Source organism: Athene noctua, chromosome 6, assembly GCF_965140245.1.
Source record: "Athene noctua chromosome 6, bAthNoc1.hap1.1, whole genome shotgun sequence".
In the NCBI taxonomy this organism is placed as follows: Eukaryota; Metazoa; Chordata; class Aves; order Strigiformes; family Strigidae; genus Athene; species Athene noctua.
In genome coordinates, this window is record NC_134042.1 from 24,967,046 (window position 1) to 24,994,209 (window position 27,164).

The window sequence follows — 27,164 nt, forward strand, 5'->3', positions numbered from 1 at the left end:
CAGAAAGATGATTTTTCTTAAAATCTACTAGGAATGTATTTTACTGCAAATTGAATAAACACGTCTCTGGCCACTGTTCTTTAAGCAGTAAATTTGTATGAGTGGACAGGCAACATTCAGTAACCTAGAACCATAGTCTCTCACCTAACTCTCTTTACACATCAGTGTTACACAAATGAACGTTCTTTTTCAGGTGGAAGATGATTTTGTCCATACAAAGAAAACTTTGACAGATTATGATGACTGGTCTACTCAGCTCACACTTACCTAGCTAAATAGTCACACTAAACTAGCTAACAAGCCACAGTTTTAAAGCAGCACGCATCCAGAATCTCCTTTTTGCCCCTCTCAGGTGGATTTTCAAAACACCTCAGCACCAGAATTTGCCAAGATCTTCTGAAAATCATGCAGCTCCCACAGGCATACAAAATCAAAATTAAATCCAAATTCAGCCTAAGCACATAGCCTCTTATTTTGAAGATCTGGACCACTGTGGTAGAGACACTAATGGTTTCTAGGCTGTAGATTTCAAAGCACAAAGGAAAATGATCAAACTTCTGTCCATCCGTAAGATATTTAAAGGAAAGGGGTCTCAAATATATATCAGACACTCTTCTGTTGCCATGAGACCAAATATGGGAGAAATGGGAACTTTGCATTTACAAAGTGAATATATCCTAGAATTCAATAGCTAAAATAGTTGAAGTAATTATAAATTTCTTTAAATATGAAAGGCAAAAGAACAGAACTTCAAAGTTGAAATTATAACATTACTTTAAAATTATGTCTTATTATTTGTACATCAATGATAAAACAGTCCATGGCAGGGCCACACACTAGATTAAGCTGCCACGACTCTAAGCATCAAAAAGAACAATTATAAAAGCAGTGGATTAATAGTCCACACAAACAGTTCCAATGAAATTCAAGATAAAATGCAAAAGGGTTTTGTTTGCTTTTAAATCAAGGTAATTAAATATTTTAAAAGTGCAGATGAAATAACCATGTACAGGATTGTCTTCAACTGATGTAATACTAGCTACTTTACTATATGGCATTGGAAAGAAAGAAAGAACAGGTTTATATTTTCTATTCCAGATATTGCCTAGGTCATCTGGCGTCTGTAAAACAGAGTGGTGGAGCTTCTCATCCAGCTGCAGATCCTTCTGCTCAATATGATCTGCATGAAGAGTGGCAGGAGAGGGTGTCTGTGATCGGGATCCAAGAGCAGATTGGATTGGAGAAGCACTTTCAGAGCCTGCAAATGCAATTTTTAACAGTTACCTTAAAGGCCTTTTCTATTTTCTTGAGCTACTGAAATGTCTAAACATAACATTACAAGAAAACTGAACTACTTCTATATATCAAATCTGGGCAAGAAAAGATATAAAAACTGTAAGCAGATCTCCCTGTGAATGGTGCTCTAAAAGAAAACAAATTACATGCATGAAAGCTGAGAGATGAACATCAAAATCAGGTAGGCAAATGGATTAACAGAGCTCTATTTTAGGTTCAAATAATTTTAAATGTGTTTGTTCTGCAGCACTTTCAGTGTTCTGTACCAGTCAAATTTCTCTCCACATTTTTTCACCTAAATTTCTCTCCAGAAAAACATTTAGACATAAATTTTCGTGGAACAGCTGCTTTTCCAGGTTTATGGATGCATACAAGCTAATTTAGAAATAAAAGCTCAAACCAGTAACTGACAATTTTTGGTGTTTATCTGCCAGTTGGGATGAGAAAATCCATATGGAGGGAAAGTTTTATAAAGTTAAAGAGATGTTGTTTCCTCTAAGACAGGAAAATACAAGTGTTTGAATGGCAGTGCTGCAAAGGTATTTTTCCACAATTGCCACTGAGCAACATCCTCTCCAGGCAACTATTTGTCTCCACTACTAAGAGATCTGTAGATAGGGAGAAGGTACTTGTACTTTTCTTCTGCGCTACCTTAGTTTCACTTCCTGATTTGCCTACAGATGATTATAAAAAGCTGAGTTTGGTCAGAACAGTCAGATGGCAGAAAAAAAGAGAACAGACAATCACATACTTCCCTACATATCAGCACATGTTAAAATGGAAGAATTCAAACCTATTAATTTTAACCCTTAGATAATGTAACTGGGGCCCAAAAATATTATAATGATATGTGAAGTTCAGTATTAGAGATAAACTAAACTTTAGGGACATCAGTGAAAGAGTGAGTCTTTTAAAATACTAATTTTTTCAAATTATTGGCTGCAAAGTGTTCTTTCTTGTAAAGAGAACAAATTGTTTAAAGAACCTGACAGAAAATGTCAGTGTTATCAGAACAGAAATTGCAGTAAACAAACTTAATTACATTGTTAAACTGCAGAGGTCTCTATCTTATTTAAATGGCAAAGGCAATGAAGCTTTTACCATCATTTAAATCAACACCTCTAATGCAGGGAGATGGGCACTACTGCTTCACACACAGACTACTCTTTCACACAACAGGTAATGATAATCTCGCTACCATCACTTGTTTTCCACACGCTCACAAAGATAAAGTAAAATACACACTTAAGACGTTTAAAAAAAAATCTTTTCCTACTGCTCTTCCATTCTGCTCATTATGTGGGGATGGATGAAAGAAGATGAAGAGAAAGAGCGAGAAAGAGTGATGAGGAAGAGAGAAAGTGAGGGTGAGTTGGATAGAGGAAAGGAAAGGGAATGAGACAGAGAGAAACAATGGGCAGGGGAGGGAGGGAGGGAGGGAGGGAGAAAGACCTTCATATGATGGAAGAGAATGGACAGAAATAATTATGGCAATTTGCTGAACTACTGGAGTCTTCTAAGAAGCACTAACAGATACTCCAGCATATGTAGATCCAAATTTGACTGAGACTACTATGGGTTCAATTTGTTCTAGGACTAGTAAACAGCAATCAATAGTAAACTCAATTATTTTCTAAGTATATGAAATAATGCCTATACACCAATAAGAAATTTTCCTTCCAAAAACCTCCAAAGCAAAGCTACTTAGAAACAAGTAGTTTTCTGAGCAGTAATATAGTGAATTCACATTACAGCCTCCCTGTCATGGGATTCAGCATACATGCAATTTTCACTAGATAGCTGCCTTTCATAAAACTTTCATGAAAATAATGTCCTTCTGTTTTCTTACATGTCAATTTAGCAGAAATTAGACAATGGGCTCAAACACTGTTGGGGGTGTAGAACAGTCAGAGACAGACAGACAGTGTAATTGCACAAGTTTTGCTTCCTCGGGAAACCCAGCTAAATGCATAAGACACACAAAAGTTGCCTCTCTAAAACAGTGGTCCAAACAACAAGAAGAGACAGCCACAGAATCTCTCAATGGGACAACTCAGTCATTAACTGCAATCTTATCAATTCAATTACAGTGCAAACTTGGACAAAAATACCGAACAGTAATGAAATTATTAACATATAAAAACAAACAAAAAAATGAACAGATTTTCTGTGAGGACTTTCAACAAGCACACTGCAAAGAGAAAAATGAAGAGAACAAAAGTCAAGCTGAACATTGTTGAACAAACTGAACAACAATGTCCAAGAAAGCTAATACCATGCTTCTGTCAGTAGAAAGGCAATTTTAAAAAGGGAAAATTGTGGCTGGGGAAGTAAAGATGTCTTTCAATATCTCTGAAAATGCCAAGTTTGATTTCTCATAGAGAACAAGACACTGTACGTAGATATGAGCATTCACAAATAAACAGGTACTTGTTCCCAGGGTTGTAACAGGAATGGTAGTGAGTAACAGTTACGGAACAAGGAATATGAAAATGACTACGGACATCTTTACTTCTCATTTACATAATCTGGCAAGAGACCAATCTTCCAAATACTCCTCAGACAGGAATATTTTCTCTTTCAGAAAGGAGCCCATTCAATTTGGGTTAAATGCACCACTTGGTGATTGTTAACCTAACTGTTATTCTCTCTCTTTCTCAAGAAACAGTTGCAAAGTAAACTGGTGGAGCCCCAAGCTCATCAACTGAGGCTGTGAAACACTGCTTTCCTAACAGGCTTACTTTTCCAAGAAAACAACAGCGAAAATACTAAAAGAAGAATAATTCTTAAATTACACAAATGGAAACTGATTTTACATGCCCCAGTAACATTTTGCAAATTAAAAGCTCCCAGTTACACAACAGACAATATAGAGAGAGGTTAAGATGAACGTATATAAAAGAATTCCATGATATGTCAGTGTGATACACTGGTCTGAAAGAGTACTGTCAAAGCCTTCTAAGGCAGGAGCTCTTCCTGAAAATTAGCTATTCGACTACCAGCAACAGAAGGATGCTTGTAAGAGATCTAGCATAAATTATGTGGTAAGAGTTTTCTCCCTGGTAATTGTATAGATTTTCTCATGAAGGGTTTAAAATACATTCAGCACCAAGGAAAGGATCACATGGGTAACTTAAGTCAGACAAAGGTTTTCCACTTACGTTATTTCACACATCACTTTTCAATAGCAATCAAAAAATAACTGAAATCCAAGAATCATCTTATACAGAATATAGATTCATTGCAGAAGCTGGAACTTGCATTCTTCAGGATGGGTGAAAAATTTCTGAAATAAATGCCCTTTTTTAGGTGTGGGTGTTGTGGTTTTTTTTTTTTTTTTTAACTACTTTACCAGTAATAGTTGCAGCTTCAGCAGACAATGGTTGCTGATTGAGACTACTTGTTTCCGAATCTATGTGGAGTGTAGTTAGACTGGCCACTTCTTGCTCCTCGGCACTCTGTTGCTGTCCTGAAATTGCATCAACGTCAGTGGAAGCTGGAGTCCCTGCCTCAGTGCCAAAGCTGAAATCTGTACGAGGGAAGTGCTGTATTAACTTACAATCTAAAAATACCACTAATATAAAAAACAAAAGCCCAGAACCTCCAAGTCCTCCATGGAAAACTTGTATGTGCGTCTCCTAACACACTGTTACAAAATTTACATAAAAGGTAACAGCAGAAATTAATTAACTATTATGAATATTCTCATTTCTGTCACAAAACTGTGACTGTACTTCTGGAGAAGGCATTCCTATTGTATGCCCTGTGTTCTGTTTAGTTGCTGCGCGTGCAACTACATGTAAATGAGGTAAAAATAATGGAAACATACATTAAGGAATTTATGTGCAAAATTTACAAGCTGGAAGAAATATCTAGTTGGTTGTTAAAGCACTAAGTTCAAACAAAAAATATTATGGCAAATGATATTCTACCAAATGGCTTTTTCAACACTAAAGAAAAAATGTCATGCTGAAATGTAGATTTAAATACTATCACTTAGTTGCATAACATCTATGTATCTAAAACCTGTAATTTCTTCAATAAATTCTACCATATAAACATTATTTCTCTCCTACATAATACCCGAGGTTGTAATTCGTAGCAACGATAATGACCCCTTCTGTTGAACAAGAGTAGGAATGGATATATGAAATGAATGAAAAGCACTGTGTTATTACACAAAGCATACTAATTTTACCATTATATTACACTTAGTATCTTGATTCATCTATAGTTACACAAACACCTCTGTAAAAATATCAGAAGTCCTTCTTTAAACTAAGTTTTACCTAAATGTTTTGAAAATAATTAAACAACCTCCAAAATAAGTCACCTTTTATTTTTATATTTCTCCAGGGAGAAGAAAATATTGCTTTCTAACTTCTGCTTTTTGTGCAGTAGCATTCCAGTGATGTTTTGTTATACTATAAACACAATAGGGTCTCTCAAGAACTCTGCTTGCTCCATTAACTTCTTAATGATTTCAGTAGGAAACCAAAAGAAGCTCTCTTTACAGAAAACTGCTGGCAAACTAACTTTTTTTTTTTTAAAAAAAGGAAATTCACAATCAATCAATCAATCAAAAATGCTATCACATTTGGAAAAATGTACTTGCTTTCAAATTTGCGGCCATCGTACTGAAAGGCGCTGAAAGAGTCAGAGTGGCTATCTGAACTGATGAGGTCACTGCTGCCCGCGCTGGCAGGTGATGTCCATTCAGAAGGCACACCTGGGTCATCTATAGGACGCATTTGGTTCTGTTTGTTCAATATATCAGGAAGGTCTTTAGGAACTTCCAGGCTGCCAGGACTGCTTCCTCTTCTGGTCACATTCTAAACATTGAAGAGACAAATTATCTTACAATCTTGAATGGTTTATTTACATAAAATGGAAAAGCAATTTCACATTTGGGAATGTATCAAATAGTTCGTAAGTACCTAAACCAGAAACTGTCAACATACGACATACATAGTCAAGACTTTCCAAAACCCCAGGCAGGCAGCAGTAAGTGAACAACACATGCAGTCACAGAATTCAATAAATAAAAATCTTCTTTAAACAATGAATTTTTGGGCACTTACCTTAAAAGGCTAGGATTCAGACTAGCATGTACCGCACACATATAAGGTAAGTCTTGAGAAAGAACAATAGTAAAAAGTATATTATCTCCATATTATGTCTACATTACTAAAGAAAACTTGTTAATCTTGGTTCTAAACACAAGCAGGAAAAAGAAAAAAAAGGAATTTTGTGTTTTCTGGCCTATAGACCACCATGCTATAAGCAAAAATTTAATGGACACCACAAGCAAATGAATTTACTAATTCATGTATTATTTTTTTCATGATTAAGCCAAAACCTTGGCATTGACTTGGACACCAAAGGCAGCATAGGCAGAAATAAGGCACATAGATTTGCTCATGTAGAAGCAAGGTGGTGTTCTATTTGGAGTCTTTCTTCAAGACATTTTTTTCACAGATAGGACTGCTTGCTTGAGAAGGGAAGAGAGATAAAGTAGAAAAGCCATTTTATGAAATGGCTTGAAATCTTTATGCATTATGAGACTGAAAATTACTTCCTTTTACACTAGGTCCAGTTATCTCTCTATGCTTTTACTATGCTTCTAATTAGAGATTTACACAGACTGACAAGCTTTTAATGATACAAGGTTTTAGCATTCAATAGATATAACAACCGAAAACTCATCTTAGTAAGTCGGTATTCTGTTTTAAGAAGGCACATCTGTTTCTTGTGTGCTAGATTACAAAATCAGTAACAGCTTCAAAATACTTATTCAAACATCTTGGCTGTTTTTTGCTACTTAAGGAAAGTATCAATTCTCTTGTCTGAACTATTAATAATCAATATTCTTGCCCACCTATGTGAAAACAAACAGTATTCCCCCTGTTTCTCTCTTCTGTGGCCAGCAGTGATTATTTCTGTTTTATTAATTTGCAGATTAACTTTTTTCAGTAGACTTCAAGTTATCATTTTTGTATTGTAACTCAAGATATGCTAACAAGAACACTTTGCAACAACAATCAAGTTTCATAAATGTGAGTTCAATACAAAAGACAAAAAAGTATACATTTAGACAAACTCTATAGGTCCTCTCTTGCCATTTATAGAAGATGATAAATAAGTTTTTCTAATCACTTCAAAGAATCTTCTTCTGCCCCTTATTAGCAACAACTGAACTACTTGTTGGCAACTTTCTACAGGGGTATGTCTTAAAATGACCTTTAAAAAAAAATCTTAAAAAATTCTAAGCAGAAAAAAGAACTGAACAACTTTGAAACACTACATTAAAATTGTTACCCATTCTGTCTTCATTTGCAACTTTTAAAAATATTTCCCCCTTTGTTGCTAGTTAATAAACCACTTATCTCTTCAAATCACTTGTCTCGTTCTGTAAGTATTCAACAGTAACAAGAAATTCTTCACTTAAGATTTTCATTATGAATGACATTCCAAAAAACAAGATACCTCTGGAAAAGTGTAGGAAGAAAGCCTATGAAAAGTTGGTTCAATTAGCAGAGAAGTATTTACAGCAAATTATTCAACACTTGTAAGTGAAATAAAAAAATGAAGAAAAAACATGTACCCATGTAGTTCCATAGTCAGTTGCACTGACTATACCTGTATAGTAACATACTACAGCATGAGACTTAACTGCATACCACACCGAAGACTGCAAATTTACATATAAATTATTATTCTGAAAGTGTTTGTGTACAGAAACAAAGATCTTTACAGGTGCAATTAAGGCCTTTTAATTCAATGAGACTATTCATCTGATAATAACTTCTGCATTGTTTCCACAATGAAGATTCAATAGATATGAAAACACATATAGCATAAAATGGCACAAAATGGCATGAAGCTATATCGAAAGCAAGGAATCATTTAAGTGATGTTCTTAATTCTTTCTGATTCATAAAATCCAGAGAAAAACATTTTAGTGAACTTATGTATAATGTCATTGACGAGTTCACGCATATATGCAGACTTATATATTGAAATGTAGGAAGTGTAAAGGCTTACCAGTGCACTACCACTGCGGAGCCTCTCAGCTATAAATTCATCCATTAGGTCAGGAACATTTGCATTGCTACTGCCAATATCACTATCAATAGGGTGCAGCTTTTGACTCATGTCCTCTCTATTAGCTAAAAACAAATGGACAACTGTATATAGTAAAGAACACATCAAGGCATTTTCAAAACAAAAGGTAACATATGAAAAAACCTGCTAATTAACAGATATAAAATCAAAATTGCCACACATGCATTTTAAGAATTTTCCTCTTTTAAAGCAGATTCTACTTCAAGAATTAGTACGGCTTCTTCTTCCCACTAAGCAGGGGTTAGTCGATTTCCAGTACCACCTTCAAGAGCAAGAAGCTTATAGGTAAGCACTACTCAAAGTTGTTAATGCTTGCTTTAAGGATACAGCATATATTTTTTCTCCATATCATGACAAATAAGTAATAAATTCTAAAAATTTTATGATTCCTACAGGCTCCTCCTTCATCGCATTCCTAATGAAGAGCAATGTATTAGAAAAAGTAAACAAGGTTGTAATATGTACTAATGACAAGTGTCAACATAGCACTGTATACAGTTAGTATAAATAGTGCAAAGGAAATGTTATGTAATAAAATTACAGGCTCACACATGGAATGAAAAGTCAAACTCTGGATGGTCAATGGTTATGAACAATTAAGTTCACTCATTTATCAGTGTTATATTTTTGATATAACTATACTGTTCATATTTAACTGTGGCTGTTACACCTGACTTCATGATCTTCACCTTTAAAGTCTTCAAGTTATTCCAGTTCATGTTTTGTCTATAAGAATTTTTCCCTCAGTGTCATCTCTCATAAAACCACAGTGTAGTTTATACTAATAATGAGGCTCTGTTAAATGTTACAGATTTGAAATAAAAGGTACTTCTAAAATTAGTGCTTTTTAAATATCTGTTTTTCAGAAGTCTACATTCTACAGTGGAGCAAATCGGGTTTTTTGAGACCCATGACAGTCACAATCTCATGGTGCTACGCTTACTAAGACTGCCCTCAGGTGGCATTAACATCTCGATGCAGGATGCATTACAGAATCCTCTGTTAATCATGCCAGCATAACAATGGGAAAAAAGAAAACCTACATTACTGCTGAAAGTTAATTCATTGTTCTTTTAAGGTTATGTGAACTAAGACAATGGATATTAGTGATGGCCTTTTTTGATCAGTCCACAGAGGTCTCACAGTTAGTAGGAGAAAGACTTATCATGAGACCTTCATGAACATCCATGATTCCAAGAAAAAAGAAAGCAATTTAAGATATAACTGTATCCAATTTGATGGATGAATATAGAAAGGCGTACAGCATGTTTTGAAAGACCAGAACCAAACTTTATGATTAGACTTACAGAGAACTGTTGTAATGAAATCATTCTGGTAATAGATTTCTGTTTCAGACTATTTTAAAAAAATTATCTAAGCTGATCTCCAAATTTAAATTTGAGGGGCTTCTTTGTTTTGGAGGAGGAAAAGGAGGAAGAGGAGGAGGAGGAAGAAGAAAACACACTAAATGAACCAGAAATACAATTAAGTCCAACCTAGCCGGTCCAGAGCCAGGTCCTTCTGGACAAATAAACTACACTCAGAGTGGAATAGCAAATTCTGATAAAATAGCATATGCCAATCATTCAGTAGGCTAAATTTTAAGGCTCTGCATGGTAGATGAAAATTCAAAACTTTCAGGGCATAATCCTTTATTAGGTCATTTACTGTCTCTTCCTCTTCCCTAACCTGATGGTCTTCAGCAGCAAAGAGGTTCAACTAAATATCTTGAAAAGGGAAATTAGTAATTTAAAGTATGTAAAAGTAACTTATGCTGGGAGAAAAATCAGCTGGCTGTAGGCGCATGCATAACCAAACAGGGAAAGCAGTGATCATCCCAAAGCCTTTTGATTGCTTATCAGAGCTTGCTTCAATTGCATTAAGCCAAACTGGTGCTGCCTTTCTTCTTTTGCGCTCTGCACACTGTTAGTGCTCACCTGCAGCTTTCCTTCCAAAATAGCCCATTACATGACTGTACAGATCCCTCAGTGGAGCCTCTGCTGGCATTCTGTTCTGCCTCTGTGGGGAAACATTTGCCTTCGGCTTCGAAAGAGCATGTACAACAGTTTTATAAACACCACCCAGGGAGCCCTGCTGTTGTGCTGACTCCTGACCTGATGCTCTAAAGGCACTACGATTATGGAACTGATTAACTGCAATAGCTTCTTTTTGCAACATGGCTGCTTGAGTTTCTGCAGATTCCTTAATTTGCTTGCTGCCAGCTGATGCAGCATTGATTGCATCTAGAGGTCTATATATTCCAGGTCTAACCAGCTCTGTGACAGCTGATGAGCTGGTGCTTGCACTGGTACTGCTGTTGCTGCTACCACTACTGCTACTACTGAAGCCACTGAGTTTACGAAGTCTTGCTTTCCAAGCAGCCTCTTTGCTCTCAAGAGGATTGTAAAATTGAATCGATTCAGTAGATGGCCTAAAAGTAACATGAACACTATTTCTCTTTTTAGTCGTTATTTTCATGATTTTGGCCCTATGACTTACAGTTTCAGATATACTCCTTTTAGTTGGTGACGGTTTGCTTGTGCCTGTGGTGTGAGGCATCTGAGGGTTAACTGGTGCTTTAGGAAGAATTTTCTTTGCATGCATAACACGTGAGTTGGTTACTTTTTCATTAAACTGGGCACTTTTATGCTTTTCAGCTACTGCTGCTTCCGCAACTAAACCTACATCAGCTTCAGTGGCTGCTTGCCTGTACAGGTATCTCTTCCCTTCTTTGCTGCTAGGACTACTTGACCCATGATCAAACACACTTTCATATTGTTTATCAATATTTAACTGTCTGGCTTCATCAAGCGCTTGATTTCTTGTAAAAATGTCTACTTGAGTAGGTGCAATATTACTTATAAAGCCACTTTGGTTTTGTTCTAGGTGCAGCTCTGTGTTATCAGCTCTTTCTGTAACAGTGATGCTATTCGTGCATTGACCAGTCTGATCTCTATTTTCTAATCCATCCAGTGGTAATCTATCATTCCTATTTACTGACGTATCAACTTCGTGAGCAGAAGCCTCACATTTATCTATCTCAAAGTTACTGCAAAGTTCTTCTTTTTCTTTAAGATATTCTCTCAGAGAGGAAAGGAGATCATCTTCACCTTCAAGGTCAACATATTGGCTTTGTTCAAAGGCTGTGTTTGCAAATTCTACTGGCCCTATTAAATGACAAAGATGGTCATAAATACTATCCCCAACTTCCAAGGAGGACTCTCTGCTATTTGTATCAGTGATATGGCTTTCAGTGGATCTATGCATTGAAGAGGTCTCAGTGGAACTTTGTAAGCTTGGAGCATGATGGGATGAACTGTCAATGACAGGAACTGCACCTTTGGCTCGTTCAACTGCAAATGGTTCCAGGATGTCAGAGGTGCTGCTGCTTCGTGGTAGTGGCTGTTCCTCATTTAATGCACCAAAAACTTCACTTGGAGCATCCTCACTCTGTGAAAAATGTCTGACTCGAGATGGTCGTGGAAGAATTTGAGCATCATCAATGTCTGTAGAAAAAAAGTATATGTAACATGCACTAAAATTTACATACAGAGACAATATTTATTTACCACTACATCCTAATTATGTGATTTTAAAAGCCGGGAAAGTCCAGAGCCTTGTTTTCTTAAGTACAACAAAAATACTTTTTCCAGTACTAGTGTTAAAAACACACGCACATAGTATCCAGTACAGAATGCAGTATAAATGAGTTAGACCATCAGAACACAGTTTTATATGTTAACATGCATGAGAACAAACAGTGAGACCATGGAACGTTTGGAAATACAGTTAAAGCTAGGGCTGTGCCAATAAGTTCAATAATTCAACCAGTATTATTCCAGCTAGCTTGTTCAGGAAATGGTTACCTGGAATACAGATTAGCTTAACAGTAGTACCCTTCATGGAATTTACATCTTCAGAAAAATGCACAACTCCAAAGAGAACAAGTAAGCTTTCTGGAAAATTAGAAATGTCTATTGAAGTGGAAAACTATTACTTTTTCATAACTTGTATGAATATATATAAATTACTGAATAAAGAATACTATCATATGATTATGAAAATAATGGCATGTGTAATATACTATATATCTAAAGACTAAGGCTTTTAAATGACAGGAAAGTGCTGGCCCTATACAGAATAGATGACTGTACATAACAGATAACTTAAAAATTATACCCTTTTCCCCTAGAAGGATGTTTTGTCTCTCATCTTCAAAATGACAAACTACATATTTGATGAAGGCTTACCTCCCCCTCTTCCAGCTTTACACATGCAAATGCAACATTCATGATACTGTCCAAATTAAGAACTCCAGTACTGAAAAACATCCTGTAGCTTCACAACAGTTAACATTAGAGCAAAACCACTTTTGTATATGGAAAGACCAGAACGTTTGTTGTGACCATTTAAATTAGTGATTCCTTGTCTCTGTTTAGACTGCTAATATGTCAGCATCAGTACAAATCATAGTTAACTCTAATGAAAGCTGCAGTTCCAACATGGATCACCTAGGAATTGTACAGAAGTATCTTCAGTCCACTTCACATCATACATCAAAATAAAGAACTTTCATGCTCCTCCTCAGATTTCCTGATAATGTTATAGGAACATTACATACTATCAAACCACCAGTGTAGGAAGACTAAGTATCTCTTACAGACAATTCAACTAATCGTAAGAACTGACACTGCCCTTGCAGTCTTTTTATGGGATAGGAACTTGAACAGTAAGGTAGAAACAGCTTTCTCAACGTTCTCATTTTTTGTTGGTTTTGTTTTTTTATAGAATTCTTTATTCCTCAGATTTACTTTTTACTATCTACCAGTTAAACAATTGTAGTTATGCTTTTAAATCCAGGAAAAACAACACCAACACCAACACGAGTTACTTGCCACAATAAACTGACTTACCTTGTGGTTCTATCTAGAGGATTTATCTTCAGGACTGCAGTGGTGATTTTACTTAAAATCAGCACATAATTTAAGCCCCTTTTCCTCCCCTAAAGCTGATGCCAAAATAAACTATGTTGAACAATGTTGAATTAATTTAAAAATATTTCAAATTATTACTTCATGGATCTCTATATCTATTTCAGTAATATTTAATAATGATAATCTGAAGTCACCTTAAAAACTTGTTTTAAAGTGCTCATACGTTTCTGAGATTGTTGGAGCTGGATTTTCTCATATTTTCCTTCTAAGCAAAGCATATAATCTGGAGGAATGAGATACATCTCTATTTAACTAAATGTATGTGTTGGAAGAATATGAAAAGTGGATTTCCATGCTCAATTTTTCAGAGAAATTAAAATTTGAAAATTAAAATCTGACCTGATACGAAGTTTACTGAACTGTAAAGAAGCGATTAGACAAGAAATAGAGAGGTTTATATTGGAAAAAGAGTAGACATCCAAGCTATTTCAGAAAATAAACATGAATGGAAATTCATCGTATACAGCACAATTTATTATCCCCTTCCTCTCTTTCCAGCTTTGATAAGCAACAAATTTCTCATCACTGGTCTTGTTCACTTATTACTAACTATATGAATGAACATCCTCTGAAATGAATGGTGTCTCTCTCTATTTGTAACCATTATTTCAAACTCTCTGTTGACTTAGGCAGAGATTAACACAAATTATGTTTATATACTCAAAGCTATTTCTTACAGCTGCAAAGAAAGGACCACAGGATTCGGTCAAAAATATGTACAATAGTGATATATATGAGATTAATATATAATTAATATATGTAACTATGATATACTGATCTCATCTTGAGCCCTCAATATGCATCTTTCATGTCTTTCATAAACTCAGTCTTATCTAAAGCAGCAGCCTGAGGATTGCATACTGTGCATGCATGCAGCGTTTATGATTTTCTAGGATGTTAAAATTACTGGATGGAGAACTCCGAATGCATGCCAAGCAGCTCCACAAATTGAAATAAATTCAGTTAGATTTATTTCAGTGTTGAGCCAGTATTAATTTTAGGTGCCTATGTACACATGATTAGCACATACAAGTACACAAACATTTTCAAACAAGTATGTAGTGCTTGTGCCAATAGAGATTTCTTTTTTGTAGAACAGAGGAATAGATTAAGGAAATAAAAAATATACTGTTGCAATATCAGCACTGAAAATACAGACAATGTTTAAAAAAACCAAATGAACAGCTCCTTCACAACCAGGGCTCACCCTTGCACACAGGTATACAGTGAAACTGGGATACCATCAATCCCTAAGGAGTTTACACTAACTACATTGCAATTGTACACCATAAGGCTGTGTATCTGACACAGTGCATGTACCTAGGAAAAACGCTGTCCTGGTTCCTAACAAGTTACAGCGAGGAAGAGATTGAAATTGGTAGTTCTAGAAATCTCACCCAATCACAACTTCCCTTAAATCAACCTTACCTCTGCTTTTTCTGCTAGAAGGCAGAAACGTAGCTTTTCAGCATCAAGTGTGAGACAGATAGGCTAAAATACAAACTCATGGAGAGACACATTCTGGCAAGACCACACGAGTGCAAGTAGAAGACTCCCATATAATGATGGGACATGATTATATTTTATCATGGAAAGTTAGTTCATAAAGTGGAGAAAAATACCATGTTTTGCTTCTCAGCTTTCATTTAGATTCTCCTTCTGTGAGTTTCTGGGAATAAAGATTAATTACAATTGTATTGAAATTACAAATATGATTTCTTTATATTTCATCTTAATGATTACTTACTGATTAGGGAGAAAGGCTGTAAAGGCATAATATATGTCTCCCTTTTATGTTAATGCTTTCTTTGATTCTTTTAGTCCCAGTGGATATGGAAAAATCTGTCACCTGCAATTCATTAGTCTGCCATTGTGGTCCACTGCTTCCGGGAATCTTGCCTACATCTCACTGACATTTTTTTTCACAAGTGGTCTTGTACCTCAACAGTTCCGGGAATTAATGGTTATTTTGCTAGTTATTCTGTGAATGATTCTAACAGGTTAAAAGAAAAGTTCTTTTTAGAAATATTGCAGATTTGCAACAATTGCACTATACCAAATAACTTTACTGTTTAGTTAAACATCTTGAAGTATAAATCTCCTCTTCCAATTTCTGGATCCTATCTGAAAAGTTTCAAATATTCTGCACATGGAAATACAGCACAACTAAGAAACTACATGAAGGAATTACAATCTTAGGAACAGCATTCTCTATGACGGTAGATGACTAGATGTCAATATTGAGCTCTTACAATAAATTTTGTTAACCTACTGACTGATCTTCAAGCAGAAGAATTATGTCTCACTAAATAACAAATTATAGTGAGGTGTTCTGCCTTACTCTTGAAAATTAATATACTGTACTGTATAGACAAAGGTTTTGGCATAACTGCTTTCTTTTGGACTACCCATCAAAATTCACCAGTGTTCAGTGAGTCACTTTCAATGAGGAGTTTCACAGCTAAAAAGAAGCTGAATACTACTTCAGAAAACCTAAGATTAGGACATCCTATTCTTTTGGCATCATTTGAAATAGCCTCTCCTTCGAGCTGTGTTGAATCCAAAAGTCAGTCTGAGTAACAGGGATGTTCATATAATTGTGAAATAAGAGGAAGGGCTGTCACAGCTAGCTAAATATCATTCATTACCTAAAGCACGCTTATGACAGAAAAAATTTGATTACTTCCCAAATTACATGTTGTACACCTGGACTCAAGCGGCTTCTAGAAAAGAATGTATTTACTGTAAGAGGAAAAGGCAAGGGAAATTATAACACTCCATGTTTAAAAAAAAAAAAGAGACAGAGCAATAAAAAGTGCAGAAAATTAAAAACGCGAAGTGCACCCTGATCCAGTGGATAGTTTCTCCTTTACTCTGCTATTTCCCTATCAACACTCTAACAGCTTGCTTTCTTCACTAGAGCTTTTTCAAGGCAATGTTCAAGATTCTTGGGCCCATCATAAGCTATCACCTTCAACACCTATCTGTTTGAGAAGACACCAAAACCAAGAAGCGCTTAGGACATTTTCTACGCTCGAAGTGCAAAGGTCTGTAAAATTATTTCACTTTTAAGAATTATGTTAGTCATGCAGTTTTTGGTATGGGATATCAACAGAAAGCATAATAGCAAGACAGCCATCAGGTTTGGGACACATTAGAGGAAAGATGCAAGCCAGGACTTTTCAGAAATATGGATGGTAAAATTGACTGCAAAAGCATTTTTGCCTTCTTTAAGCAGGATAATTAAGTATAAATGACTACATGACAAAATAATAGTTCACTGTGAAAGCTCATTCCCTTCTGCAGGTGCTCTTAAGATCTTCATGAAGAACTGACTATTTCCAACTATGTTATGGCCAGGTAAGATCTATTTCTAATGCGTTGTTCATGTATTTTTCCTATAAAAAGCCCTACCTTCTAAGTTCTAATAATTTATATCTCAGAAGAGATGTATCTTTTGCATTCATATATTATTTTATTACATAGAATTTGTATTTTATTATTCATTGTGTTGTCAAGATTTGCATTCAAATACTTTATAATTTTTCATTGTGAAAGTCTGGCATCTCTAGGGTGAGTTTGTTGAACTTTCCTGATTCTGTATGTTTTCAGATTGAATACTAAAACACCAAGTTTCTGTTTCATAACAAGAAGACTTAATTTTGGACACATAAGAAAATACAATTATAAAAATACAGTTCTTGGTACTTCTTGGGTAGCAAAGACAGGCAGAGGGTCAGAAAAGATAAAAAAAGAACGTATCTTCCATTAAAAAATCAGTGCCATTAAGTCCTTATATTTGTACACAGTTTTGACTATATATATTGTCTTCTCACTATGCTTTCTCTTTTTTTCAGTCATTGAGACAAAGGCATAATACAATTGTCAGCCTTAACACACTAATTTACACCTGTGTAATAGCAGAGCACATGAAAAAAAAAATCTGTAAACTTTCATGGATGCATTTTAAAAAATCTGTGCTAATTCTAATTATTGAATCTATTTGTTCAAAGACAATTATCCAAAGAAAGCTACTGTCAAGCTTCTAGCCAACCACCCTGTTGGACCAAATGCTGAGGAAAACTACAACTCTGTAAAAAATGGATCATTTGGAAGACACCACCAAAATACAGCACTTCAAAATTCCAAACTTTATAGATTTTTAAAATGTTTTTATATATTAATGAAAAACAGGCTTACTGTAAAGTGTATTATACGATACCATATACTTCAGAGAGTCTTTTTTCATGGGAGCTAAAGTATATCATTATCATGGTTGTCCAAACAGCATTTAATGACACTGAATTCAGAAATTTACGTAGAAAGATGTAAATGGTAAAACGAAGTAAAATTTTGTTCTTCCTTTCCTTCCCTCACTCATCACAAATAAAAATTTTAGAGTAGTTGTACTCTCTGGTAGACAGATGCTATATTACCACTTACCAATAAATTGAAAAAGCAAGAGATTTCTCTAATTTTCATGTTTATGATAGTAAACATTGGCACAGCACTAACTTCTAACAGTTCCAGAATGAATTGCAAAATAGCATGGTATTTTAGATAACTCAAAATATTCATTCTTAATCTCTTCCCCTCTCCCCCCATCCCCCAAGTATTTTTACTTTGAAAAATTTAATGATTTAGCAGAATTTGAAAGCAGAAGGTTTAAAAAAGTGATAAAGGGGGTGCAGAAATTAGCAGAGGTGGCACTACCTGAAAGCTCATCAGAAAGGGGAGTGAGAACAATATCAGGCAAGAAGGGTTTGGAAGTATGGATCAGAACAGGAGCACTTTTAGCACTGCGTATATAGGCCGATGGCAGAGCACATTCACCAATGGATCGGCTTCTCATGGCTTTAAAAAGGAAAAGAAAGAAGTGGGGAAGGAAAAAAGAAGAGTGACTATAATGAAAGGCTTGTGTCACAGAAAAAGCAGCAACAGAGAAAACAAAGATAAAAAGGAAGAAAATTCAAAAATTAAAACATTTCAGCACAGCAGATATTGGCAGAGCTGTAAGAAAGAAAAAAATCAGTGGACACATAAGACATTTTGAGTTTTTAACTTTTATGTAAAGCAGCAACAATGCCTTTATTATGACGATTACAGAGATTTTGCATTCAAAATCAAGAAACTAATTAACACTTTTTTCCCATTGCATCAGGGGTTGAAAAATCAAAGTTAAAGTTACTCGACAAGCACTCAGAACTTGAAATTTTTTAACAGAAAAAGTAACTTACACTACATTTGCATTTTTCTAGTTTCCTTTGGTTTACTCCTGAAAAAGCATCTCTGAGTTTTACACATACCCATACTCTTGAATTCATGATTCTCCAAAAGAGATTCAAAAGCATAAGCAGAAAATGACCAGTTCTGTGTGGAGAAATTTGTAATACAACTTGTTATAGTTCCACATTAAAAATGAAGTGACTGAAGTGAAATGTTTTGACAACAAAAAGCATTATATTGTTTCTTATGCATAGGATCTGGCTTTTAATTGATACTGGATAAATCTTGGTAAATTGATCCTAATTCACCTTTTCATGTTTCACATCCTGCCCACAGTCCTACAGAATGGAAAACTTACGTAAGAATTGTGGCATCAGGATCAAAGTTGTATCTGCAGCTTTTCTAACAGAATTAAAATGATTCTTTGTGACATGTTTTCCTTTGCCAGGGTAAGACATAGCAAGAAGCAACACTGCATTCAGTCTCAAAATACACTTGAAGTTCTTCAAAAAGCAATATTCATTGTTTCAAGCAGCTTCCCTTTCAAACTTTTGCAAACTTGGTAACTTGTTTTAAAATGGTTGCTGATAAACGTCTTTTAAGGAAACTTCAGTACATCTTACATAAGTACTGTCAATACAATATTTAATCAGTCTTTGAACTTTTCTACATATGCTTTCAAAACAACATGGAATATAGACTCAGAATCTTAGTGCTCCTGATCTGTATGGGAATCAGAAGTGCAGTGAAAGTTGAGCACATCACACTTCTAAATCAGGTTAAAGAATTGTCCACAATAGCAACATGCAGATAACTTGGGTAGGTCAATGTACATAGAGCAGAAAACACATTTGACAAATGCAGCATGACTTAAGTGAAGTCTTAACATCAGTTTGAAAAAACAGTTCAGAAAGAGATGTTTTAAGACTGAAGCCATTCTCTCTTAAACAGTTTGTAAGACTGTTTTGCTGATTAAGGATACCAATTAAACTCAGACACCAGAGTGAAGAGTAGGTGCATTTTACTGGTGGCAACTAAATAATGTAACAGAGTAATACAGAAAACATGCAGTAAGAAAATGCAGAATAATGCACCTAAAGCAACAAATCAGAAAATACAGGGTAATGCATCAAATCATTACTACATGAGAGAGAGAAGTGTGATTAAGAAAGATCCCTCACCACTCGCACACGTTACCAACACCCAGACCTGCAGTCACTGGAGAGCCTGTCCCGGCAAGTGGGAAGTCCTACATGATGTGTCCACCCGTAGGTGAGGCTGCCAAAGTCGGCAGCACGAGGGTCCAGCCTTATATACCAAAAATCAGCAAGCCAGAATAGCTGGCACCTTTGTTTTGAGCGGAAAATATCTGGTTTCATTCTCTTGTTGGATTCTACCCAAAGCCTGGCCAGGGCTCAAGGCAGGGGGGAAACCAAGGGAGTTTCCAACACGGCCAAATACTTGGGTACTCAACCTTGAACAAAGCTGGGAAAGGAAAGTTGGACACATTCTCTCAGCACTTCATCCTCACTACTGATCATATTCTGTCTAAGCTGCATCTTTCACTAGTGAGTTTACATTTTTGTTAATGACTACATGCTAAGTTAGCAGCTTCGGCTCAGGGCCCGTTGTTAAGGCTTCAGTATTTTAACGCTTTAGCACCTTCTACATCAGCGTAAGTGGCTTGTTATAACTTAGTACAATAATCTACAGGTCAACTCCGGTTTGGGCCTGTTGTCCAAGCCTCAGCACTTCAAAGACAGAAACTGTTTAGTTTTTTTTTTTTAAAAAGGCAGTTATGTGTAAGGCTTTAACATCTCTTTTTAAGAGATACAATTAAAAAATTCAGGATACAGTGATAGTTAGATGTGTTACATTCATCACTGTGCATCTTAAATCAAATGTAGGCAAGAGAAAAAGTAACAAGCTACGTAGTAAAGCTTAAGGGTATTTTCCAGCCTAAATGATTCTATGATTCTAAATAAACCAAGCTTCTAAGTTTAGATACTGTCTTATTTACAAATCTTAACATAAAGTATCCTTTGTAAATTGACTGGATCTTTTCCACCATATTACATTGATACTAGCAAGGGGGGTCAGAACAACCCAATTAAAATTTGGAAGGTAACAGAATCTTCTGAAGGAAAAATTACAGTTTATTATTATTGAAAGCAAAATTAACTTTGAGATGCTGTAAAAGGAAAATGTGATCTCAGTGAATTATTATTTTAAATAAGATGTGTCCCATTCAATTAAGTAGTTGAGGCAGACTTAATACCAGAACGTGGACTAGATATTTGACAGTTTATAACCTTCCACTGTTGTCTATAGACAAAAGCAGAACAATAGGTAAAGTAAATTCTCTCTGATCCAATATTTTTATAAGACTAGAATCTGCCGTCTAAACCACAAATTCTGTGTCTAGCCCTACAGAAGATTTTTCAACCCATATGCATATCATGTTTAAAGGCCCTTTTCCAAAAATTACTTTACATAAGTTCAGGCTAAAAATGTACACACCGCATATCAGAAAAGCTATGATTTTTATTTGAGTTACACACACACATAAATTTGGTGCAGCAATAAATGTGTGCTGGCATGAGGATGGCTCAAAAAATAGAGGTGCACAGATGTACACAAAATGTGTACAACATAAAACAGGTGAAAAAGAAACCCCAGCTTTTTCTTACCATAAAATATTCAACATGCATATCCCCCCTACCCAGATATAGAGTATATTGCTCACAATCAGAGGAAATATACTACATATCAGATATCATGCAACATATCTGAGGTCTGACTCAATTCCAGAATTATCTTGTAGAGCTAATGTTAAATTGAAGGAGAAGATCTGACCAGCAAAATGTTCTTTAGAAAATTTTACTTATTGTGACTGTAAACCAGTTCTTTTTATTATGTGACCCTGTGTTTACTGGCACAGATTAAGAAGCATCCAAACAGCTCTCTTAGCAGACCCAAGAGACAATAACAAGGAACTGTTTGCAGACAGGACACATGCTTTTGTAATATATTCTTCATTAACATTTAAAAAACCTGAAGAGTTTGGGATTCTGGCTCTGGCAACTCTTTTGGGGCTTTTCATCTTTTAAAATCATCCTAATCCTGTGATGCTTGTCCACAAATGGTATTCTACAATATGGATAGAGCTGAAATTTTAACTGGTTATAGTAATACAAACTCAGCTTATTAATATCAAATATGTAAGATAATTGAAGGAAAGGAACAAAACCATGGAAGCTAAAGTACAATGAAACTAAAATCAGATTAGTTTGCAGCTAACCAGGTCAATATATAGCTTGATTAGAATAAATTTCAGTCATTTTAGGGCTAACATCATATAAATAGCCATCTTTCAAATAGGAGCAAAACAAAATCATTAATAAATTGACCAAACAATATAATCTTCTGACAGAATATCTGAAATATTAACAATTTGGGAGGGAGAAATTTTAACATGAGCTTTACCTTGTTAAGACAATTAAGATTTAAAACAAAAACACCACAACAGTTCATCACAGACTATCTACAGAGAAGCAGAAATTACATTTAAAGTATCTGTGATCCATAAGAAAAACTTTAGTCAAAATAGGTGCTGTCAGCATGAGATGCAGGAAAAGCTGTGTAGCAATTGAATGCATGAAAAAGACAGGAAATTTTAACACAGTGACTTTTCTCTCATGTCTACACTGCTTACAGAACAATTCACTCTCCCACACCAACAAAAGCCTTACGAGAAAAAAAAATTTAAATGAAGAATTTTGAAGGACATTCAAATAAAAACTTTGGCTAAATACCTCTGTGACTTAAAAAAAAAAAGTAAATATTTTTGGAAAAAGAAAGAAAATACTAATTTCTGATAAGCTAACATAATTATATATTCGACTGCCAGTATGCATCCCAATTTCTAAACTGTGTCAGAATGTACCTGTGTCCAAGAAGTATCAGTGAAGCAACAACACACAATAACCGAAGTTACTACTACTACAGAGATAGTAAAATAGCAAGAGATACTTCTCAAAAGGTTCTTCATTTAAATAAAAAAGTAAAATCAGCTTAATTTTCCTTCACATAATGGATAGCACTAAGATCACCAAGATGAGACAACGGACTAAAAGAAATTTGTAGTCCAGTTCACATCAAGATATTCTAAGAAAATCATATGAACGCATGAGTCTTCTTTTGAGAAATCCACCTAAAGCAGTTTAGCATCACTCATTTATAACACAGGAAAGAGCATCTGCAAGTAATGAAGTTGAGAAACAGATGACTTCAGAAATGGAGAATTGCACACATCTGTGCGTATCTTTCAAAAATGCAAGATTCAGGGTTTAGTAAAAGACAACGCATTTTATAAACTATGCAGACATACATATTTCTCTCACTTTGCACAGTTGGAAAATACTCAACTTGTTTTGTGCACAGTTCATGAAAACACACACTTAAAAAGCCTTCTATTATCCACCTATCCACACCATTGCCCAAGCCATTCCAGCTTTTTTCTCTTTCATATACATATAACAGTATTGTTTTTCCAATCCAGGTTAAACATGTGATCAAACTCATTAAGAATTAATACATCAACTGCATTACTTTAATTTGCAGTAACTGTAATTCTAGTAACTACAAGCTATTCAGCTACACTCAAAGCACATAAGGCTGCATAATTCACACATTTAACTATTATAGATCATATACTTTGTGGACAGAAGTTATCCACGTTGCTATAAAAATCAGTTATTAATTCCTTGTCCTTTCTCAAATGTCACTTGTATCAGCTTTTACAGATACATACCAACTGTTTTCTGCCGTACTATGCTTCTTGCCTTTTCTGTTCCTGGAGAGCCAGTGGTTGTAGCACTGCGTTGTCTCATTGGGGCTTGTCCAGGCTGATCACGACTCCAGCCTCTAGAAAAGGACTTATCAACGGAAGATTTTGGGAATTCATGCCCAACTCCTGTAAAAACAGAATTGCAGATCTAATCACTTCTACTCTGGTATCACCAGATATTTGTAGTTGTGTTCCTTCAAAGAGTTTTAAAGCTGGATAGAATAAATTATGTTATCAAAGCAAGCATGACTGCAAAATCTAAACAGCTCATTACTGGTTTTTAAACATATAAACCCACTCAGCTAGCACTGACACTGAGGAATACTGAAACTTTATCAGAAGCATTGGCACTATTAAACTATTGTGGTTTTCTTTTCTGACCAATTAAGTGCAAAACCACAAGAAAACAGGTTTTATAAAGGTTGTAGCCTGATAAAATGTGTAATGATCAAAGATTTTCCTTTGCTGTTCCTATTATACATTACAAACAAAATCATAAGTTACAGACCATTAATATTGTAGGTTTTTTCCAAATAATTTTGTGACATTTGATGAGCATGAAATAAAGGTGATAAAATATTATAACACAAAATGAAAAAAAAAATGGGATGATGGGCTCAAAGAACAAGGCTCTTTGGAAATTCTGTAGTATAAAAATACTATACTAAGACTGAGAAAAGATGGAACAAATTCAGATTTGACATTTATATTGAAGTAAATAAAACTCATATGAGGAGCTACCAGAACCAACTGTATGTAAAAAAAGGTGAACTAAAGAATATTTGCAATGTATTTCCTTATCCACATTGAACTCGTAATCCAAAATAATACTTGATAAATTACAATAAATAAAAGATCATCTTCTTGGAAAGTAAGCCCTAGTATTACATGTTCATTATTATTAGCAGATGAACAGGGCCAAAGAAATTTGGCATAAATTGTATAATATTTATTACTTCCAAAATTGGATTTAATTCTAACTCACATTTAACAATGGAAGCTTTCTCTGGTGGAACTCTATTACTGAAGGCTAACATAAACTCTTCTATTGTGGCTCTGTAAGGGTGATACAGATGATCTAAAATGTTTTTTAAGCCTATGGTCAAATAACTATACACATTCTTATTCCACATAAGAAAAAGACAAAAGCTATATAGCATAGTATAGGAAAACCAGAAGGCATGGTCTGCAACAACCTCTCAGGATCAACCACAGAGAAATGTATTTCCGTTCAGTTGTCACACACCAGAAGAACAAAACAAAAGTGTGAATAATGCCTCTGCCCAAGATGAAAAATACGGAAGCACGTGAAATGCTTTTATCAAAAACAGCCTACAGGAAAATCTTCCTTATGAGAGGGAATCCACATAAATTATTTCTCACTGACAAACACTTGGATATTGGTATCAAACCCACAGGTTTGACTGGAGAACTACATCAATCAGACACGGAGAGATTAAAAGGTAGATTAAAAATATACCTTTCTACTTATTACTCACCCTAAATATAACCCTGCCTCTCACTATTAGATCTCAAAGCACTTTTTAAAGGAGAACAGTACCGTTACCTGTGTTTTACAGAAGTGGAAACAAAGACAGAAGTGATTGCTCATAGCCACATGCAGAAAATCACATCTCCGATCTGGGAAGAGAATTGAGGTTTTGCAACTCTCAATCCAGCCCCCTCTATCCAGGAGGACAGAGACTTCCTGTCCCTTACAGATTCCAGAATTGTACCATTATAAGCAAGTAGCCACCTCCTCTCCCCATATTATGTTCTACAAAGTATCTCCTACATTGTTTTCAAATCAGTGTAAAAACTGGTACCATTCATATGGATTATTAAAAGTATCCTTTCTCTTAAAATGTCCAACAAGGTCACTTCAACAAAACCCGTCTTCACCATGGCTTAGTAATGAATTAGTACCCAAACAAAACTATGTTCATCTTACATTTCATCTTTAAACAACATTCACTGGATTTCAGGATCAATACTCCAATTGTTCTTGCAACAGCCCCTTGCTAGCTAGCTAATTTTTAGCAGATATATAATCTTTGTTACTTTCAAGAAGTTAAGACCGGGACTCAAGTAACTTAATTGCTTTGATAAAAGAAGAAAAGTGCAACCCACTACAGTGTAACATTTTAGGTTAAATTCAACACACCTTTAAGAACTACATTCCATATGCGCCTATTTGTGGGACTGAATCTTAACATGAGGATTTTGTGGTGGTTCTGAAAAGCAGCCTTATCTTAAAGAAACTGGGTTATTTCAGGTGATAGAAATGCCTACTTAGGTATACTAAAAAGGTTACACCAAAATTATGCTGTGCCTACCATCTTATTACCCCAGCTCAAATTCAGATGATGTGTATACAGTGTTGTCTTACCTTTTCCTTTGTGTTTTTTCTGCTTCTGCTCACTTAATTTATCCAGTGGCAGGTCGCTGAGGTCCAGGCTATACAAGTTTCTAGCTAATACTTTAGTTAGTGTCTCCATTGTCAGTGACCACTCAGTGGCCAGCTCTTCCCAATATGTCAGTGATGACATTACAGACAGCAAGTCATCCCAAAGTTCTCGAGAGATGTACACATTTAAATTTGCTTTGATCCAAGCTACTATAAGAGTCTAAAAGAATAAAGTGAGAAAAGTTGTGCTCTGAACATAAGATGACAACATTCAAATGTTACTGCTTAAAAGGAAGCTTCTAACTGACACAGAAATTTCTGTATAGTCGCTGACATTCTTTTCCTCACCAGAACACACAGACTTTTCATGAATTATCAAGTGTTATGTAAACATGGACTTCTGACTTAGATACAGGAACAACTTATTTGACTCATGAAAGATCTTTCTTACAAGTTTTGCCAGAGTTTTGTAATACTGTTCTCAATTAGTTCACATCACATTTGCATCTTGTGTATTCCTTTTTTACCTACTACAGGATCTAGAGACTTTATAGATCTTATTGACAAAAAAGCCACCACAACAGCTTTCTGCAACTATAAACTTTGAAAGGATCTGCTATCCCTTATGGTAAGGAATAAAAAAATCAGTTGCTTAGGCATGGATGACACAGAAGATTTTGTGCCAACTTGAGCTGATTTTGCAATGGAAGCAGGCTAAAACTGCACCCATTGCCAGTTATCTCAACTAAAGGACAGCAGCTTTTTAATTTCACAGTACCACAAAAACCACTGTCATTGTGTCATTAAATATAGGGCAGAAAGTAACAAATGTAGCCAGTCCTTTAACCCAAACCATTCAGGTTATCTGGGTAACATGATCAATGATTTAAGATGACAAATCAGCCAACAGTGGTTATTGCATCTAATCTATTGCTCAAAATTAGCAGAATTAAAGTGAATTTATGTTTAATTGCCTGGAAAAGAGGTCCTGCAAGTCTTCCAGCTAAAGTGGAGTTTTTTCTTCCTTGATATTGCAAGAAAGTTTGGGGTGGTATTTTCAGCACAGATTCCGTAACCCTGAGCAGCACAAGTAGCATCTGTTCCCTGCAAAACAATTGTTAAACTTAGAGTTACCATTTTGTTATACTTCTGTATATAGCAGGATACTTTTAAAGAGAATAACCAAGCTTTATTTGCTCAAACACATTCCAGATAGGACACTGTGATTACAAACAGCCTAACTTGGTTCTTGAAAAGAAATTACTCC

General features: G+C 35.3%; 1 protein-coding gene across 19 annotated transcripts in view; it reads right to left on the reverse strand.

Annotated features, from left to right (window-relative positions):
• RALGAPA1 (Ral GTPase activating protein catalytic subunit alpha 1) overlaps window positions 1-27,164 on the reverse strand; it is a 134,902-nt gene that overhangs the window by 73,871 nt on the left and 33,867 nt on the right. For 9 of the 19 annotated variants that reach the window (XR_012633875.1, XR_012633876.1, XR_012633877.1 and 6 more), the window contains exons 14-22: window positions 26,872-27,001; window positions 25,880-26,117; window positions 23,455-23,616; window positions 18,129-18,269; window positions 10,359-11,927; window positions 8,341-8,465; window positions 5,912-6,128; window positions 4,649-4,825; window positions 1,106-1,258 (exon numbers count right to left, since the gene is read on the reverse strand). Coding sequence is in view for 16 of the 19 variants with exons in the window: in XM_074909885.1 (XP_074765986.1) it covers window positions 1,106-1,258; window positions 4,649-4,825; window positions 5,912-6,128; window positions 8,341-8,465; window positions 10,359-11,927; window positions 18,129-18,269; window positions 23,455-23,616; window positions 25,880-26,117; window positions 26,872-27,001 (2,912 nt within the window). In the remaining 3 variants the exon portion in view is untranslated. The remainder of the gene's footprint in view (window positions 1-1,105; window positions 1,259-4,648; window positions 4,826-5,911; window positions 6,129-8,340; window positions 8,466-10,358; window positions 11,928-18,128; window positions 18,270-23,454; window positions 23,617-25,879; window positions 26,118-26,871; window positions 27,002-27,164) is intronic. The other 10 variants (XM_074909893.1, XM_074909891.1, XM_074909894.1 and 7 more) reach the window with 6 other exon arrangements.